Raw genomic sequence first — 18,019 nt, forward strand, 5'->3', positions numbered from 1 at the left:
ACTCCAAATGGATACTGTTCATAAAAAAATACACCAGTTTTCCCTGGGGAAAAAAATTAATTCCATAGCAATGAAGTTAAGGGACATGTTTTATTTCATAGCTTTTTTTCTTTCTTTCTTTTTTTTTTTGCAAGCGAAATTGCTGTTACAAAATGAGTTCAATGATACAGGGCTGCTGTCCACCCAAGCAAAGCAAACCTCACGTTTATACGGATGCACTTGGCATCACATTCTTACAGTGTAGACGGCTGATACCCAGGGCACGTCTGGCTGCGTTTAAAGCAACGGATCAAGGATGCTGAGAGGTGCCTGCACACCCTGGTTACCCGCGGCTGCTTGGAGCAAACTCCTGTGAGTCTCTGTTGGTTACTGCTTGAAGAACTGGGTGTTGACGTGTTTTCCTTTGACTTTCCTTCTGATTTACAGTTAAAGCATCTCCCAAAAAAAAAAAAAAAAAAAAAAAAAAATTTCCCTGCTAAGTCTGTCAGATGCTCAGAATTTTCATAGAGACGAGTGTCATGAGGTATCCCTTAATGCAGCTATGTGGTGCTGTGGCTGTCAGCGAGGATGTAGACTTACCTGTAGGACAGTAACCGACTTGAGTGTGTGGTCTACACGTGACAGTGCAGGAACACTAGTTCATGTTAAATCCTTTCTTACTTGTCACATATGATGTGACTTTTACCCCCAGAAAATCTGACCAAAAAGTGATACAGATCAAATAAAAAGACAAATACACAAATAAGGCCATCTGTAGAATTTAAAACTCGCCTCCTGCAATATTTCACAGTAATCTCTACATCGTATTTTACATCATTCACTTAAATAATAAATGCTCAGGGAAGGGCTTGCTGGAACCAATTGCACTATCTCTTTGAAGACTTGTCTAGTTTGCTGGCAGGTGACTTCCTCTGGGGCGTGGGGATTTTTGAAGGCTTGGCTGTGGATGGCCGAGAACCTGCTCGGGGCACAGGTCTGTGCGGCTGTGGGACAGTCTCCACGTCTGAGCACACAGACTGGATTTCGGAAATGTCAAAGTCTGACGCGTCACTGCCTCGGCGGCTGCTGGCCCTGCTGCCAGCTTTGCTTCCGGCTCTGCTTCCGGGGCGGCTGGGAGTCTTCCTGGATTCTGAGGAGAGAAGGGAGAGAGGAGTCACCTCCCCACGAGTCTAGAAAACTGAACCATCACGGCTGATCTCAACGTGCTTCCCTTGCACTCAGCAGTCACAGAAGACTACTCTGGTCTTGCGGCTTTTCATGATCACACAAGGGTTGGCAGCCTCATCCTAAGTAGACATTAAATATCAACACCCAGACAGACATTCCAAAGGTAAGTCTGGACTTACTCCACTTAAAACTTGAGACACTTCCATTACAGACAGACACAAAGAACACCCCGGCTGCTGGAGGTGATGCTATTGCAGGCCTTACGGGGGCCCACAGACTCTCAGGTCTTGCCTGAGGGGGAAGTGCCTTAAATAATGTGAGAAGTGTCACTAAACTCATGATTCTTTGAAGGAATACTTATGGAAGGCCCAGTAACTGGAACAGTATCCCCAGTGACCCAGAACAGCTCCATGTGCTCCCTGAGTGACAAAGGAGGTTCCCAGGGTGAAGGGCACCGTGCTGGTGGTCTGTTTATGCCCCAACCTTCTCTGGTACTTTCCAAAAGAGACGGCTTAGTCACTTGTTCCTAGGATTCACTTATCTCCTGTCTTTGTTGGAGGATTAGGGCTTCGATTCATTTCAAAAGAATACAGCCTTATCAAAAAATTCCTTTTCAAATCAGGAAGAGAGGGAACTTTAGTCCTGAGGTCACCGTTAAAGAAAGGAATGGCCCGCACTCACCAGCAAGCTGTGTTCGGACGCGGGCAGCGGCGGCTGTGATCAATGCTCTGTCCTCCCCGGAGTGGAAGCCTTTCCCTGACAGATACCCCGGAAGTCGCAGCTTGCTCCCCTGGATTGGAGTTCCCTGTGTGTGACCAGTGCAGAGACCATGTAAGACTTTGCCCGTGTTTCCTGACATTCCACACTGACATGCTCTACTCATGGCCGGACATCTAGACACGCCTCAGCTAAAGCAGGGCGTGTGGCTCTCTCGTGCTTTCCCCCTCCGGTCTGTTATTATGACTCACATAAAGGAAACTTCTAAAGAAAATGGCTCCAGGACGAAAGAGAAAACACAGAACCCGAAGTCCCCCACAGGACACCAAAGCCACGGGCAGGCAAACAAGACAGATTAGGCCGTGGGAATGTTAGTGTCTCAGACTGTCAGTGTTACAGTGTTAGACAGCTGTCCCCAGGCTGGTGAGTGTGCAGAGAGGGGAACAGAGCACGGCAAACCCTGCGTGGACGAACGTCCCTCTGTTCTTAAGAAAAGGAGGCAGATGTAAACACAGAGATGGAACGGGGAGGTGAGAAAAAAACACCTGACGATATGACAGCATGGAAAAAGCTTAGAACTTTCCACAGCCTGTGTTCACTCCCCGGCCTATCCCTTTTCTTCCTTTCCGCTGTTTACTCTTTGTGGTCCTGGCTCAACCATACCAAATTTAACCAAATTTATAGGCAATACTTTTGGGATATTTGCTTAAAACAGTCACTTAAGGAAAACGTACGGGGCAATTTTCCTGAAGTTAAAAAATAAAAAGTATGGGATTTCATATTTGTCAATGAGCATGTATCTAGGGAGCCACAGAGAAAACAAATCTATAAAAATGAGGACTATGTATTTTTTAAACAATCTTCCCATTAGAGTCTAAAATTCTTAGTAAAGCTATGCACAACTTCTGGTATTGATGTTATCATGCGACATTGCATTTATTGGTGTTAGTATTTGATTCCTAACCTTTATCTACCCCTGTGTTCTATACTCATAGCTGAGTGCTGGTAATTTATTTCTGTTTTTAAATAGGCATGTAGCCCAGGTTATCTTAAACTCATTACGTAGCCATGGCTCGTCTGTAACTCTGATTCTCCTTTTTGTCATACTCTGAGTGCTGGAATGACACCCTTTAAAAAAAGCTCCAGCAGAGTCCCTTTGTTGTTGTTTTTTTTTTTTTTTGATACAGGATTTGTCTGTGTAGCACTGGCTGTCCTGGAACTCGCTCTGTAGGCCAGGGTGGTCTCTAACTCACAGAGATCCGCCTGCCTCTGCCTCCTGAGTGCTGGGATCATAAAGGCGTGTGCCACCACTGCCTGGCTCCAGCATATCACTTATGTATGGTTTATATAAGTAAACACCTGCTTTTATATACATTAGCCACAGTTAAGGCCCCCCCCCCCATCATCTCACCACTCAAGATCTGACAATGTGGATCTAGTGAAATTCCTCATTTAAGAAGAATCTCAACTGTCCACAGGGAGCAACCACTGATTATGAGTGAAGCTATCACCCAGGGTTACAGAGAGAGTCTTGTGAATGACAGGAGCACCTTCATTACACTCTGGTTGTCTGGACTTCAACACATACACACACTGTTCTACGGAGGTACACTGCTCTTTCCTTCTTTTTTTTTTTTTTAAATTTTGTGAGGTTATCCCTTAAACTGAAGTAGACTATTGTGTCAATCCAACTGATGTACTTAAGACTTACATATGGGCGTGAGCACACACATGTGAGTCTGTGTGTGTGGAGGCCACAGGTAGACGTCGGGTACCTTCCCCAATTGCCTTCCACGTTTTTTTTAGCGATTCCCTAGCTCGTTTCCACCCCCCGCCCCCCACCCCAAGAACCTTGCTCTTAGGTGGGTTCTGGGGATCTGAACTCAGGTCTCTTATTTGCACGGCAAGCATTTTACCAGCTGACCCTTCCTTTACCCAGCCCCTACTTTAACTGGGGCAGTTGCTACTTTTATAAAAATGTGAACATAGACACTTAGCCCCAAGTATTTAAAACAAAACACTGATCTGTCACTGGAGGTCCGTTCGGAGTTTCCCAGGTTTTACATAATAGATTCCGAACAACTAACAGACCTTTCTAGATGCACTCTATGATGCTAGTATTTCCCACTTCGAGGGGACAAGTGGGACTCGGGAATGAAGAGGAAACAAGGACTGTTTAAAGGGAGGCTGTGTTTGTCTCAATTCTTCCACTTGGCTACTCAGGGACTGACCCTGAGGACAGAAGACAGGAACTTCCCTCTGCCCACCTACTGTCTAATGGGAGGACGCAGTAACAGAGTCGGGAAAACCATTAAGGGCTCTAGAAGGTACGGTGCTTCTTTCAGACAAGGGCTTGAAAGCCCTAAGCTGGTTTTCAAGTCCCTGAGCCAAGAATATCTTTTTATTTCCAAGAAAAGATGTTTAGGGGCCCCTCCTCTACTGTTGTGGTTTTAATCAAGCATGTGAAATGGTGTCTTCATCGATCAATTCACACAAGTCTCTTTAACAAATAGATGGTTGATTTTTAATTGAATGTGGACAATCTGAGATGTGAGTTAATCTTGGCAAATGTTGTCTTAACTATTCTAGATATCTTCTTCTTACACCAGGTCATTTTGAGAAGTTACAGTATGCTCGAATAATATTTACTACTAAAATGTAGTACAGACACCTTTTGAAAACGACAGCTAGCTTCCTACATTCCTACGCTCGTCCCGATGCCTGCACTGAGAACTGAGTCATGCCTGGCCAGCACGGACGAGCAGAAGTGAATGTCACAGGTGTCCAGAGGGACCGTCCACGGTGAACACTTACTAAAATTCTTTAAGCAATTCTCCCGCTAATGCTGCAAAAGACACTGTTTCACAGTCTCATCTAAGGGAATGGGCTAAGCTTCTTGCTTGAATTAAATCTATCAGCAAAAGCATTCAAGTAAAACTTTCATAGGCCTGAATATACACTTTGTGTTTTATTCTTCCAAGAGATACATGTGGAATTAAGTATGAATGGGAACAAAAGCCACAGTTTTTGTTACGCAGCCTGATGGTGTGAACGTGCCAAACTGCCACTGTCTTTTCTGATAACCCCTGACTCCCATGTCCCCTGAGGGTCTTTTCTGATAACCCCTTACTCTTATGTCCCCCAAGGGTCTTTTCTGATAACCCCTTATTCTCATGTCCCCCGAGGGTCTTTTCTGATAATCCCTGACTCCCGAGGACCGTTTTTCTAGAAGGTGACAGGAAGATGGAGTATTATCAAGAGTCAGCAGTGTTAGTAGGTGACAGCATCAGTCAGGGAGGCTGTTAAGACTGGAGTCTGGGGCCTTACGATACCTCTGCAGATGACACGGGACAGTCTGAGCACTCGGCTGCTTTACAAGGAGTTGACAGTTTGCTGTTTGTCAACCACGGTTTACCGTAATTGCGTGTTAAAGGGTGGAGAATCTGCGTGGAACAATGGCAAATCAAAGGTGAAGGACAGCAGGTAAAAAACAAACCCACGGGCAAGAGGGGTTCACAGCGGAGTCACGTGACACGGGCAATGAGAATAAAAACGGACAGAGCTGACGACAAGTCAGACACAGCAAATTAAAGAGAGAGAGAGAGAGAGAGAGAGAGAGAGAGAGAGAGAGAGAATGAGGAGAGAGAATGAGGCTTTTAAACAGAAAATTCCATCTGAAAGATGACACGTGAGGCCCTAGACAGGCAACCCTGTAGTACAGACAACTGCTTCATGGGACACTGGGCAAAGCATAATAATAATAATCATCATCATCATCATCATAATAATAATAAAGCATGGTGAGAAGAGATAGAAATGGATGTGGCTGGTCCTACAGATTCCAGAGCGGTAAGCACCCGACAGTACGCTGCAGTATGAGCGCCTTGGGAGCGGAGAGAGCCCGGCCCAGAGTCCTACCTTGGGTGTGCTGGCGGCAGCAGGCACCTGTGGGGAGGCTGCCTGGCCAGCATGGCTGGACATGGAAGTGGATCTGTTGGGTGAAGCCCCTCGGGATGAAGGTCGCGATCTGCGGCCTCGTGGCCGGAAGGCAGCCATGCCCTGACTGGCACCCTCTGCTAGGATGAACTTTTCACGGAGCTCCATGTTGGTCCTTCCTTTAGCTGGATCACACACATGCATCAAAATGCACATGAGAAAAAAAAAAAAAAAAAAAAAAAGAGGGAAGAGAAAACACTCAGTCTTGGCAGGGGGGCCAGGGGTGGGGGGTGGGGGGTGGGGGCACCTGACACCAGAGAGCACGCTGAGAATTTCGAGGACATCTTTTTGCCATGCCAACTCCAACTCAGCATAACAAGAAGTCAAATGCATTCCTTCACAATGCATTCCTCTCGGATACAAGGCAGCGTGGAGATGGGCAGGGGTGTGCTTACTCTACCACTAGACACCAGCAAGAATAACCAGTGTGAAACAAGGTCGGCATGAAAATGGAAAGCTCATGCTCCTGTTAATCCACCAGCTACTGATGCCCACGCACTCGGTCACCCTTACACCACACCGAGTAGACAAGTCAGGAAGGCAGGGCTGTGTCTTTTGCATGTATTGCTGAGGTCCGGAGAATGCCAGTATTTAACACTGGGATTAAACAATTACACAAAATCGGAGATGGCTTGTTAGTCATGAAGATAACATAAAAACTTCCAGAATTTTCATTGAAGTGAGGAGACTAGTAGTTTAATTTTAGGCCTTAAAAAAACAAAACAAAACAAAACAAAAAAACCCAAACTGTTTTACTGACATGCAGAACAAACACCAGACCCAGGAATCCACGAGGCAATCAGTGATGTAGCACTCATACAAACACATATGCACATGGAGAACGCTTCACGGGGACCCGATGGGCAACGTGTTAGCATGTGCTTGATCACTTGTAAAAACACTTGCACTTGCGACATACTAGGAGTGTGTCGCATTTTCAGAATTTAAGATTAGAAGCCCCAGCTCGCTGGATGTAAGTTAAGCCATACACGTGAATGAAGCATATTATAGTAAAAACAAATCATAGAAGCAAGAATGTAAAGGTAGGAAAGAGAAAAGTAAGAGGGGAGAGCCAAAGAGAGGGGTTGCCAACCTATAGTAGGCTGAGTAGTAGTAATTGAAGAGTTTGATTCCGAACGTAACATTTTACTCCCATGATGATGAACTAGAAAAAATGACACAGGATACCAATCACATTAAAGAATACTGTTAGCAGGGAAAACAAAGTACAGCAGTCGGATATGCAAAGAGTGCTCAGATCCAGCCTTTAGCACACATTTAGGACAGAAGTTGCATCAGGAGAAGAAGCCCTACAAGGTCCGACTCCACCAGGAGAAAGCAGCTGCAAAGCTTGGCCGGTCGCTCTAGCTTGTCCTCTGTGATCCCACAGAACGGTGTGAGTCTGTCTGCCTGCGTCGTCATTTCCTAGTTACAGCGGCATTTACCTTCGGCTGCACTCTCTACAGAGTACAGTCGTGCACCGCAAACAGACATTTTGTTTAACAGCAGGCTTTAAGGGAGCTGAGAAATTCCTACCACCTGTCTGATGTTGTAGCCACCTCAGGGGCATGGTATTTGTGGCGATGCTGGTGTGAACAAGCCTACTGCAATACCAGTCAGAGAAAACCGTGACATGGTTACAGATAGGACACAACACTCCAATAGTGCTAACAGTGACTGTTACTCGTTTGCGTGTTTACCATATCATGTTTACTATTAGAGCACGTTTCTTCTACCCGTAAGAAGATTCTGGAGAACAGCACGCTGTGTCAGACCAGCGGCAGCCCACCCTATGCATCTTATAATGGCTGTATTTCTTTTTTTTTTTTTTTTTTGGTTTTTCGAGACAGGGTTTCTCTGTGTAGCTTTGCGCCTTTCCTGGAACTCACTTGGTAGCCCAGGCTGGCCTCGAACTCACAGAGATCCGCCTGGCTCTGCCTCCCGAGTGCTGGGATTAAAGGCGTGCGCCACCACCGCCCGGCCTAATGGCTGTATTTCTTGGCTGCATAATTTTATCCTGTGCTCGATTTAGACTCACCTTGCTTTCTTCATCATGGCTTTTGGAGCAACAGGTAATATACCAAACACACACACACACACACACACACACACACCCCTCAGATACCCTTGGTGTGTAGGACATTATTGATACACACATACACACACACACACACACACACACACACACACACACACACCCTCAGATACCCTTGGTGTGTAGGACATTACACCGGTTAGGTTTGTGTTAAGTACACTTCGTGTCTGTACCACAATGAAGATGCCTGACAACATGTTGCTCAGAACCTGTCCTAAGGGTTAAGCAAGCATAATTGATGGAACAGGAGAGCTTATGCCCAGCTGTACTCCTCTGTAAGCTGCATCTTTAGATACCAAAGAGCAGGGCTGCTGTGTGGCCGCACAACAGCTCACGTTGGCCTTGCTGGACATGCCTGTTGATGCTGATACATCTGTTTCCAGACGCCAGCATTGAAAGGAAGACTTCCTGCTTGGTCTTCCACTGGTAGCTTACCAGGCAAAGCTGGAACAGATGTTTTGAGAGGACTATAATAAGCGCACAGATTAAGACAAATCATCAACCCTATTGTTTTCTTGTTTAAACCAGTAAATAAATGCTGAGTAGATGGCACCTGATTAGAAACTGTAATCAAATACCCATATGATCAACTAAGAATCGAGTAACTGTAGGACATGCAAATAGGACTATTAGGGCTCGTGAGAGGGCTCAGTGGTTGAGAGCACTTACTGCTCTTGTGAAGGGCCTGGGTTTGGTTTCAGTAGCCATGGGTAGTTCATAACCACCCGTTAACTCCAGCTCTGGAGGATCTGTGGACTCTGGCACATACATACACACTGCACACACACACACACACACAGAGTAAAAATAATAGTGCAATCTTAAAAAGAGAAAATAGGCATATTAGAAGCCGAGTTAAAACTTCTGGGCTTGTAGAGGTGAAGAAAGCTACAATATAATATTTACATTTTCAACATTCTGTTGTTCAACTTCAAAGAGTGTTTGCTTTTGTTTTTATGTACCGCTTTTCCCTCCTCTCCCCTCATTTCATAAAAACCTGACTTTTAAACTTTTACTCTCTATTAGCTTCAGACTTTATCATGTGAATTTTCTTTCAATGACAGACAGAAGTCTGCCTTGGTGAGTGGAAATGTTCATTTTGAAAATTGTAGACAGGAGGGTCATATACAGAAATTCTGGACTATATTTCCTACCTACCTGTCTCAAATTCATTCCATTAGTGGAAAAGAAGAAGAAGGAGAAGAAGAAAGCACGTGTTTTACGGGCCCATGTGAAACATCAGCTGTGGGGTTCTAGCTGGGCCCAGCATGCCTTCAGTGCGGGCACACTCGGCACTACTGTGCGTTCACGGTGCTGACCCCTTGACAAAAGCGTCTCCTTACCCCTGCATGGATCATTTTTCACCAAGAACTCATCCAGAGCCATCCATCCACCTCCAACACGAACCATCACCGTACTCCGCAGGATCCGGACCAGTCGCAGCTGCTGGGAGTCTCCAAACTAGGCAGTGAAGAGAGAGAGGACCTCTGATTGTCAGTACCGACTGAGAGGGAGGGTGATGAGCAGCTTGCGGTGGCGTAAGCAACCAACCTAACTGTTTGCTTAGTTCACAGTGATTCATTAGTGAGCTCTCAAAAGGGGTGTGTAATGATCTACATTAGACTGCCGCATGCCGATTTAGCTCAAAGGAAGCAGTTGGGGAAAAAAAAAAAAGATCACAAAGGTTAATCAAGTATAATGTTGAAGCTTTGTTCTAAAGTTACAAATTATTTTTCTTTCTTATAACAGGAACAACACTCGCAAGGCAGGAACTGAGAAGATCCCTAGACATTAAGCGCAGCCATGAACATAAGCACAGGTCTACTTGCCCAGGACTTACACAAAATAAGGTGTAAGCACTTCACCAAACTGATTTGGAAAAACTGCCTCTGAAGATAAAACGACTTTCCTGTGAGACCTGTGAGAAAACCTTAAGCTCCTTCGTTTTCCCTAGGACTTCCGATTAATAAACATTCCATACTAAACTTTCTGGATCCCTAACGGTCTGGCTAGAGGTTGGATCAACATGCCACTGTATACATGACTACAGCCTCAAGACAGGTACTGGAGAATTACTAAGACACAGCTCTCAAACCTACAAGGGCTTTCCTCAAAGCGGTTGGTACTGGCGGTACTCCCTCAGTGACGCGCCAATCATGTGGATGTGCGCAGAGTCTGCAAGTCTTGAACAAACACAGGGCCACAGGTAGTTCTGGTCATAGGCTTACTCGTTTTGAAACTAAGAAATAATTCTGTACCTGGAAATCATTTCTAAGAGGCTCACATCCAACTGTGAAAACCACCACACTGAATCCCGAGCTTATCAACTCAGTGAGCGACACAGAGAACGAACTGGCAGTTCGTTAGATGCCAGCAGATGCCTGGGACTGTTCCCCGCGCCTATTACAGTACATAGAAACACCCTGCTACTTCTCTATGATCTTTAATGCTGGATTTTGGGGTGAGAACCCTAACAAAGAGTCAGCCAGACTCCATTCAGAAACCTAAGCTCAGATGGGCATAGAAGCGCACCAGCAGGAACTCAGTGTTTCACAATCACGTCTCTAGTCAGAGCTCTTCCTAAATTTGATTTTTAAACACCGAAACTTAAACATTCCTATGGGTGAACTGCCTGTGAAATGTGAATTTAAAAATTAAAACCTGTCTTTGTGTCGTTAGGAGACAAAAACCAGTGCTGCGATTGGTAAGCAAGGGAAAGGAGGGGGTGAAGACAATTACTCTTAAGGAACCAGATAACGGGCTCAGGCGAATCTTGTTCAAGACCGGGTTCAAAACTAGACTCAAGGGAACAACTGAAAATACTTCATCAAATGGTATTTTGGTTCTATTAAATATGGTGACTTTGGATGTTACTTTAACAAGGTATTCTCCAGCCAAATAACAGTGTCTCTAGATTCCTCTAATTTTCTCAAGGCTAAACCATGAGGCAAGAAAAACAGACCCACATTGCTTTGTATTTTCAGCACATAAAATCTTTGAAGGTAAGAATTTCTCTTATTTTCTCCAAAAATAAAAGATACTACCCTACTTGTTGACTCAGAAAATACCAAGCATGAAAAAGTAACAGTTTATATATATATATATATATATATATATATATATATATATATATATAATAGGTATGTTACTCTGATTTTATCCTTGCACTGTGCATATGTATTAAATTATCACACTGTACTCTTTCTATATATAAAAATATGTATATTATATATATATATTTAAAACTAGTATATAACAATTAAAGTATTTCTAGGGAAAAATCTATTCAAAGTAATGGTGTCATTCTACTCTACACTTTTTTTTTTGGATTTTCAAGACAGGGTTTCTCTGTGTAGTTTTGGTGCCCCTCCTGGATCTCGCTCTGCAGACCAGGCTGGCCTTGAACTCACAGAGATCCGCCTGCCTCTGCCTCCTGAGTGCTGGGATTAAAGGCGTGCGCCACCGCTGCCTGGCTTACTCTAAACTTTTGATTGAAATTTGCAACTTAAGATCTAGTGTGGCCAGAGAAGGAAGCAGTAAGCACAGGGCCGACCTGGGCCTTACCAGGTCCTCTGTGTACATATTATAGCTTTCAGTTTAGTATTTTTATGGGACTCCTAAGTGTGTGGATGAGTGGGTCTCTAATTCCTGTACATTCTCTTGGGGCTCTTTTCCTTCTGTTGGGTTGCCATGTCCAACTCTGATGTGATAGTTTTTACTTTATCTTATTATATTTTATTTTGTCATGTTTGGCTGTTTTAGAAGCCAGTTGTTCTTTTCTGGTGAGAGACAGAAAGGGAGTGGATCTGGAGGGGAGGTGGAGAGGAACTGGGAGGGGAAACTGTAATCAGGATATACTGTATGAGAAAATAATCTATTCTCAATAAAAGCGGGGAAAAGACATCATGTGACGTCCGATGGGACAGTGGTCACTACCTAACATAGTATGTCCCTGACAGAAGAGTGCAGTCAAAAACATCTTCATCATGCGTCCATTAAAATGTAATTTCTCCTGTGCGTAGTTTTAAAATCCCAGTCACGATACAGCACTACTAAGCAGTCCACGTTAACTGAGATGTCAACGTAAACATTTGGCTACGGCAGCACAAGACATGGCCTGGCATGCACCGGAAACTAGTAACTTGGAACAAGCTGGCTATGGGGGGCACGCATCATCACTCGTGGCTAAGCCCCGTGAAGACCTCTTGGTACTTTGTCTTCCCAGGGTCACTGCTTGATGCTGCTGTAGGCCGTATGTCCTGAACAATCAGACACAGTGATGTATGGAGAATCAAGTTTCGGTTCCAGTGATCACTTGCATTACACTTGTTAATGGTGTTAAGGAGAAATGGGCCTTGGACATTGTGTGCATAACACTGGAGCCAGCTAATCAGCTGCAGGGCATTATCTGGTCTGCTTAAGAGTAATCTCTTCATTCGAGACACAGAGCAATACAGGAGTCCCGGGCCAAGACTGCGCTGACAGATACAGCACACCAACCAACACTGTAGTAGCTAGCAAGACAGCATGGAAGGACCAGCCATGGCAAGCTCGAATGGCTATGAATTAGAGATTCAAAAACTCATTGGGAACTCGAGATTCCACTGGTTTATACCTGATTTCCCAGGAAGAACTGATAAAAAAAAAATGAAAAATGGAAGAAAGACAAAATTAGTTCAACAGGAAACTTTCTATATGGCTCGAACACACACACACACACACACATACACACACACACACACACTCTCACACAGTTTCTCTCTCATACCATCTCTCACGTTCAGTACACACATACAGACACACACACCCTGGACTTCTGGATACAGTATCAAGTTTAGAGATGTGCAGGTACCCATTTGTTCTGATTTCAAACCAAACTTTTTTTTTTTGCAAATTTATTGGAAAAATCTTAGGATTTCGAATTGAAGTTATAAATTTCAACAGGTAGATGAACATCTTTTTAAAACGAAAGTGCACTGTGTTTGTGAGTACCCTGCTGTGTACAGGAAACTCAGCACATTTTCTCCTAGCTGCTAATTAAAAGATGTTTCAAAGACAGAATGATAAAATCACAGGGTTCTGTTTTGAATGTGAGCCAAGTTCATTTAGATTTTGAATAGAAGCAAAAAAAAAAAAAGCTTCAGAAATGGAAAAATGCTGCATCTTTTTCATATTTATAAAACATGTCTGTATTTTTAATTTCTAGACAAAAAGAAAATGTTAATTTCATGATTTTGGAGTCGCTATTATTTAGAAGCTTGACGCTTACTCTAATCATCATAAAATAAGAAGTAATGTGGAACAGCCTGAATATATATGACTTGAGTATTTACTTTTAGTCATTTTCTCCTTAAAAGTGTGGGTGAGGTCACTCAGATGGTAAGGGCTCTGCCATAGAGCCTGAGGACCAGAGTCAGTCCCTAGAATGCATGCAGCAGAGGGGAGCTGACTCCCACAAGATGTCCTCTGACCTCTATGCATGTTGTGTCATGTGCACACACACACACACACACACACCCACCCACACACACACAGATAAGACAAATGTAAAAAAAGACTAAAGGTTATGTGCATGTCATAGATGTTACAAGTATGGCCTGCTATTCAAGTGCAAGCTATCTACACAACACACACAGTTTATAAATTTGAAACTTAATATCATTGAAGATGAGAAAAACCGTGGAGTTTCATACACCGTGACATTCTGAGATGATGTGAAAACAATGTCGGTCTGACGGATGCACACTTCAACGTCTACTGGCACACTCACCCTGTATTTGTTGTCGCCGATTTGTTCAACTTGGAATCGCTTTGCACATTTACACTTAGCTACTTGCCTCGTGACCTGTCCAAAGCAAAGGTGAAGTAGTCACTTTAATCTGAGCATGTCATAGTGAGACCCTCAGAACGGCTGAACTGGTTGTACGGGTCACACCAACAACCCCCTGCAGCCCACCCGAGGACCGCTCCCACAGACGGCAGACGGGGAGGAGTACCTCATCTTCGATTTTGTCGGCGTCTGTGACGGGTTTGTACGCGTCTTTGTTGGGATGCAGAGCTGCCACAAACTCATAGTAGTCGATGTATCCGTCACCATCTCTGTCAAAGATGTCTGCCACCGCACTCATCTCCAGGCGACTGGTAGGGAACTCTGAAACGGACCCAACCATGCTGGTAAGGGAGTTTGTTAATTACACCTGAAGACATATTTGACTGCGTGTTTTTATTCTTAATGGGCCTCGTCGGGGTGATGGGACAGTTAAAAAAAAAGCTGCCCCATCTGCAGTATAATAAATCAACAACATACAATACAAATTCATCTTCGAGAAGGATGAGGGCTGCAGGGACGCAGTGGTTAGCGCCCACTTGCTGCTTCTGTACAACTGCCAAACAAGCTAACTCAGGGCGCTCGTGTTCAATGAATGTAAACATCAGAATTATGGGCTAAGATGATAAAGAATTCAGTATTTGTTGATCTGCTTCTGTATGCCAGGTAACTATACACACAAAAAATGTCTAGAATCAAATATTGCTAATTTATTTATATGAATAACACAGCTTGAGAGTGGAGGGACATTCCTGTGGCCATACAAAACAGTGACCTCCTCGCCAATCTAACAGGCAACGCTTTCTTAGCGACAGGCGTTCATTAGCCCCACAATCTTCAACTGTGGTTCTTTTCTGCACAAATTCCTCTAGCTGCGGTCATCTGTCTTGGGACTTACTTGAGGAAAGGATTCCATCAATAAATTCCTGCCGCGTGATCTTTCCATCCTGGTCCTTATCGATTCTCCTGAAGAAGTCCATCACTCGAGATTTCTTATGATTCATCCACCTCATGTATTTTTTACGCCAGATATCAAAATCGAAGTTAGCAAATTCCCTCAGCTAAAAAGAGCAAACGTTTTTTGCTGAGTCAGTGCTGTGCTCAAACTACCTTAGAACTTTTGTCTGTACTCTTATTATAATTTTATACATGTACACAATGAAATACCATAGTATCAACTCCACATTCTCCCTTTCAACTCTCATAGGCCCCCTAACACGCCCCCTCCCAACTTCATTTCTTTCTTTCTTTTTATAATATCCACTCAATCCACTCAGTGCTGCCTATGTGTGCGTGGGTGTGAGCATCAAATTCTATTTTCTATGAGTGAAAAAAGTCACTGATGATGATCTATCTCCAGGTGATACATCTCTCTCCCATTTCAAAGAAAGCCATGATCTTACAAACGGCTTTTTATTGTGGTTATTTCACTACATCACTGATTTTTCTTTGCAAATAAAATCTCTATACTGAAAACTGCTCATGCCACCAGTCACAGAAGTGTGTGCCCAGAGTGCCAGTGAAGGTGCAGGCCTTGGCTGTCCTCCTGTCCTTTTACAACATCAAAAATAAAAACCTTCCACCACAGGGTGCATATTACCACATTAGAAAGCCCTTCTTGGGGCTGGAGAGATGGCTCAGCGGTTAAGAGCACTGGTTGCTTTTTCAGAGGTCCTGAGCTCAATTCCCAGAACCTACAGGGTGGCTCATCATCATCTCTAACTGTACTCTCATGGGATCAGATGACCTCTTCTGATGTGCAGACAGATGCACATGCAGATGAGGCATCCATATACACAAAATAATCAAGCACGGAGATGAAGGCGCGCGTCTCCCGACCTCCTCCAGCCGGTCCAAGGCGTCGTTGAGTTTCCTCCTCCTCTCCAGAGCCAGGAGCCACACCTGCTGCCATTTGCCCACCAGCAGGTTAACCCTGGGATTCTTCGTTTCGATCTGTGTCTGCGGTCCAGATGGATACAAGCCTGAGGCTGGGAAGCGTTTCCCTGTGAAAACAGACTCCAGTCAGGATGGCTCAGCGTCCAGTGTGCTGACGGACTCCCAGCCGAGACGGACTTTAACTACCGTGTACTGCACAGAAAATCCCAACCTAGTTATTCTTACCCACTAAGGTTCACATTCCGATCTTACACAACGTAGAAATGTGTCTTGATGGGGTCCCTCAGATACTGAAAACTCGGTAAATCTAATGTTTAAAACACTGTCCCACTTAAATTCATGTCATGTCAATGACGAGGTGGCACAGTGAGATGCATGCACCTGCCCTTCTTAGAGAACAAGGCTGAGAAGTGGCCGTCCCCAGAACCAGAGTCGGATGCTTCACAAATGAGACGCCAAGAAGACGTTCGGGTCCACCCACTTCTCCCAGACCTATTCTCCACTGAGTGTGTGTGGTTCTTCTCCTATGAACACACCCACGCTTACTGAGTCAACTTTCTCCTTTCTGGCTGTTTTTAAGTCTCCACGGCAATGCTCACAACCGCATTTCCCCCATCTAACTAAATGGCAAAATAGGGCCTAGAAAAATTACTGGCCTAAGATCGTATTGCATCCAGTCTCAAATACATGAGGGTAACTACATGCTTGAAAGTCTGCAGCTGCTCCACACGCCTCAGCTCACTCGGTCCAAAGAGGTTACAAAGCATCCCTATTTTGCAGATGAGGAAATCCTATCGAACACGAGGTAAATCCTTCAATATTAAGCCTCCCAGCTGGTTGGGGGTGGGGACAGAAAGGAGCCTCAAGTATTCTAGCTACAGTCACCTGGTCTCCAGCGCGGCTCCCACTTAAAAACTAAGACACCATTCAAAAAGACACAAAGTGTACAATGTAGACTGTGCTTTGTAACATCCTCGGAGCTAATTGCTAGCATTCTGAAGGCCATTTTGTGGGCTAGGACTGGCTATTAGTCGGGTAAAGATTCCATTCTTTAACCAGATCATGGTCAGTTTAGACTGCTCAGCTTTAATGCTATTTATACAACAGGAGGAAAGTGAACTAATGATTTACATTCTCATAACTTTCCCCAATTTCTTCTCAAGTCTGCAAGGTATATTTTAAACAAAGTTAAGGAGAGACACCAGAGTACACCTTTTATTTCACTTAAAAAATTAGCTAAATACTTAAAGCCCACATTTTCGTTACGAAACCCTTTTAAGGTTAAGTGACTCCTGTGGAGTCACTACTTTCTCTCGGATTTCAAAGGATAATCAAAAGAAAAAGGAACTGGCTTGTCCAGCCATCTCTAAGGGATAGCCCCGCTTACTTCCGGCCCGTCCCTTGTCCAAGACTGGGATGTGAGACTGCAGAGCGGAAGGGTCAGCTGCCCTCCTCTTGTAGGTCTTGGTAACTTTGTCGACGTCGGGCTGTTTTCTGGTCATTTCTTCCATGAAGGTCTGAAAGGAAAAAATGACATCAATTAAATCAAGGCATAGATCATATCAGCATTATTAGCAAAGAGCACAGGATGACAGGACTGTGCTGCCATTTTTAAAGGCTCATCACCGTAAACGCCTAGAATAGTGAGTGCTTCTACTGATTTCCAAAGGATGCAAAACCGGTCCACCTGACCAAAAAAAAAAAAAGCAAACTCCAATGAAAAACAAAACTGTCACTTTTCAGTTTGAAAACAATGTATGCAAGCGGTCACAACTATCTGCACCAACTCGGTTTGAACTTCCAAGCTCTTCCACCAGGGATTTTCGTGAGCACTTTCCTGATGTGGAACATTCCACCCACACAGCTTCAACACTGGAGTGACTTTGTACACCGTGGCAGAAGGGACTTCAAAGGGGCTGAGGTAACGAAGTTAATGCTGACTGTAGTCACATTGAAAAGGCTCACTACACTCTCCTGCCATTCCTCATTGTGTCTCCCTGGCTTGTTATTACTGACTGGTCCCTACATGTGGGGTATGTGGCAAAGGCTGAGGACAGGCAGAGGCTGCTGGGGAAAGTGAGGGGGGAAAGTGAGGTAGACAGGTAAAGACGGAGGCAACATGTTTCTGAAATAGTTATCACGTTGGAAGACTGGAGCCTCTGTGATGCCTCTGACCACAGCGAACATTCACTGAGATAGTTTTGGACCATGTAACACTTTTAAATTTTATTTTTAGTTATGTGGACGTGTGTGTTGCTGCTTGTCAATATGCAAAGCACCTGTGTGTCATGTCTGCAGCGGCCAGAGAGGGTGTTGGAGCT

At 44.4% G+C, this 18,019-nt stretch overlaps 1 protein-coding gene across 9 annotated transcripts in view; it reads right to left on the bottom strand.

Moving 5' to 3' along the window:
* Positions 1 to 742: 742 nt before the first annotated feature.
* Dst (dystonin) overlaps positions 743 to 18,019 on the bottom strand; it is a 160,740-nt gene continuing 143,463 nt past the window's right edge. The window contains exons 74-84 of one of the 9 annotated variants that reach the window (XM_059281384.1): positions 17,086 to 17,215; positions 15,642 to 15,805; positions 14,701 to 14,863; positions 13,972 to 14,126; positions 13,746 to 13,820; positions 12,591 to 12,608; positions 9,319 to 9,436; positions 5,803 to 6,005; positions 5,217 to 5,327; positions 1,849 to 1,972; positions 743 to 1,129 (exon numbers count right to left, since the gene is read on the bottom strand). In XM_059281384.1, coding sequence (XP_059137367.1) covers positions 867 to 1,129; positions 1,849 to 1,972; positions 5,217 to 5,327; positions 5,803 to 6,005; positions 9,319 to 9,436; positions 12,591 to 12,608; positions 13,746 to 13,820; positions 13,972 to 14,126; positions 14,701 to 14,863; positions 15,642 to 15,805; positions 17,086 to 17,215 — 1,524 coding nt within the window. In that variant the 3' untranslated portion in view covers positions 743 to 866. Of the gene's footprint in view, positions 1,130 to 1,572; positions 1,973 to 5,216; positions 5,328 to 5,802; positions 6,006 to 6,973; positions 7,046 to 9,318; positions 9,437 to 12,590; positions 12,609 to 13,745; positions 13,821 to 13,971; positions 14,127 to 14,700; positions 14,864 to 15,641; positions 15,806 to 17,085; positions 17,216 to 18,019 lie in introns of those variants that run through there. The other 8 variants (XM_059281376.1, XM_059281381.1, XM_059281380.1 and 5 more) reach the window with 8 other exon arrangements.

This window comes from Peromyscus eremicus, chromosome 16_21, assembly GCF_949786415.1.
Source record: "Peromyscus eremicus chromosome 16_21, PerEre_H2_v1, whole genome shotgun sequence".
NCBI lineage: Eukaryota > Metazoa > Chordata > Mammalia > Rodentia > Cricetidae > Peromyscus > Peromyscus eremicus.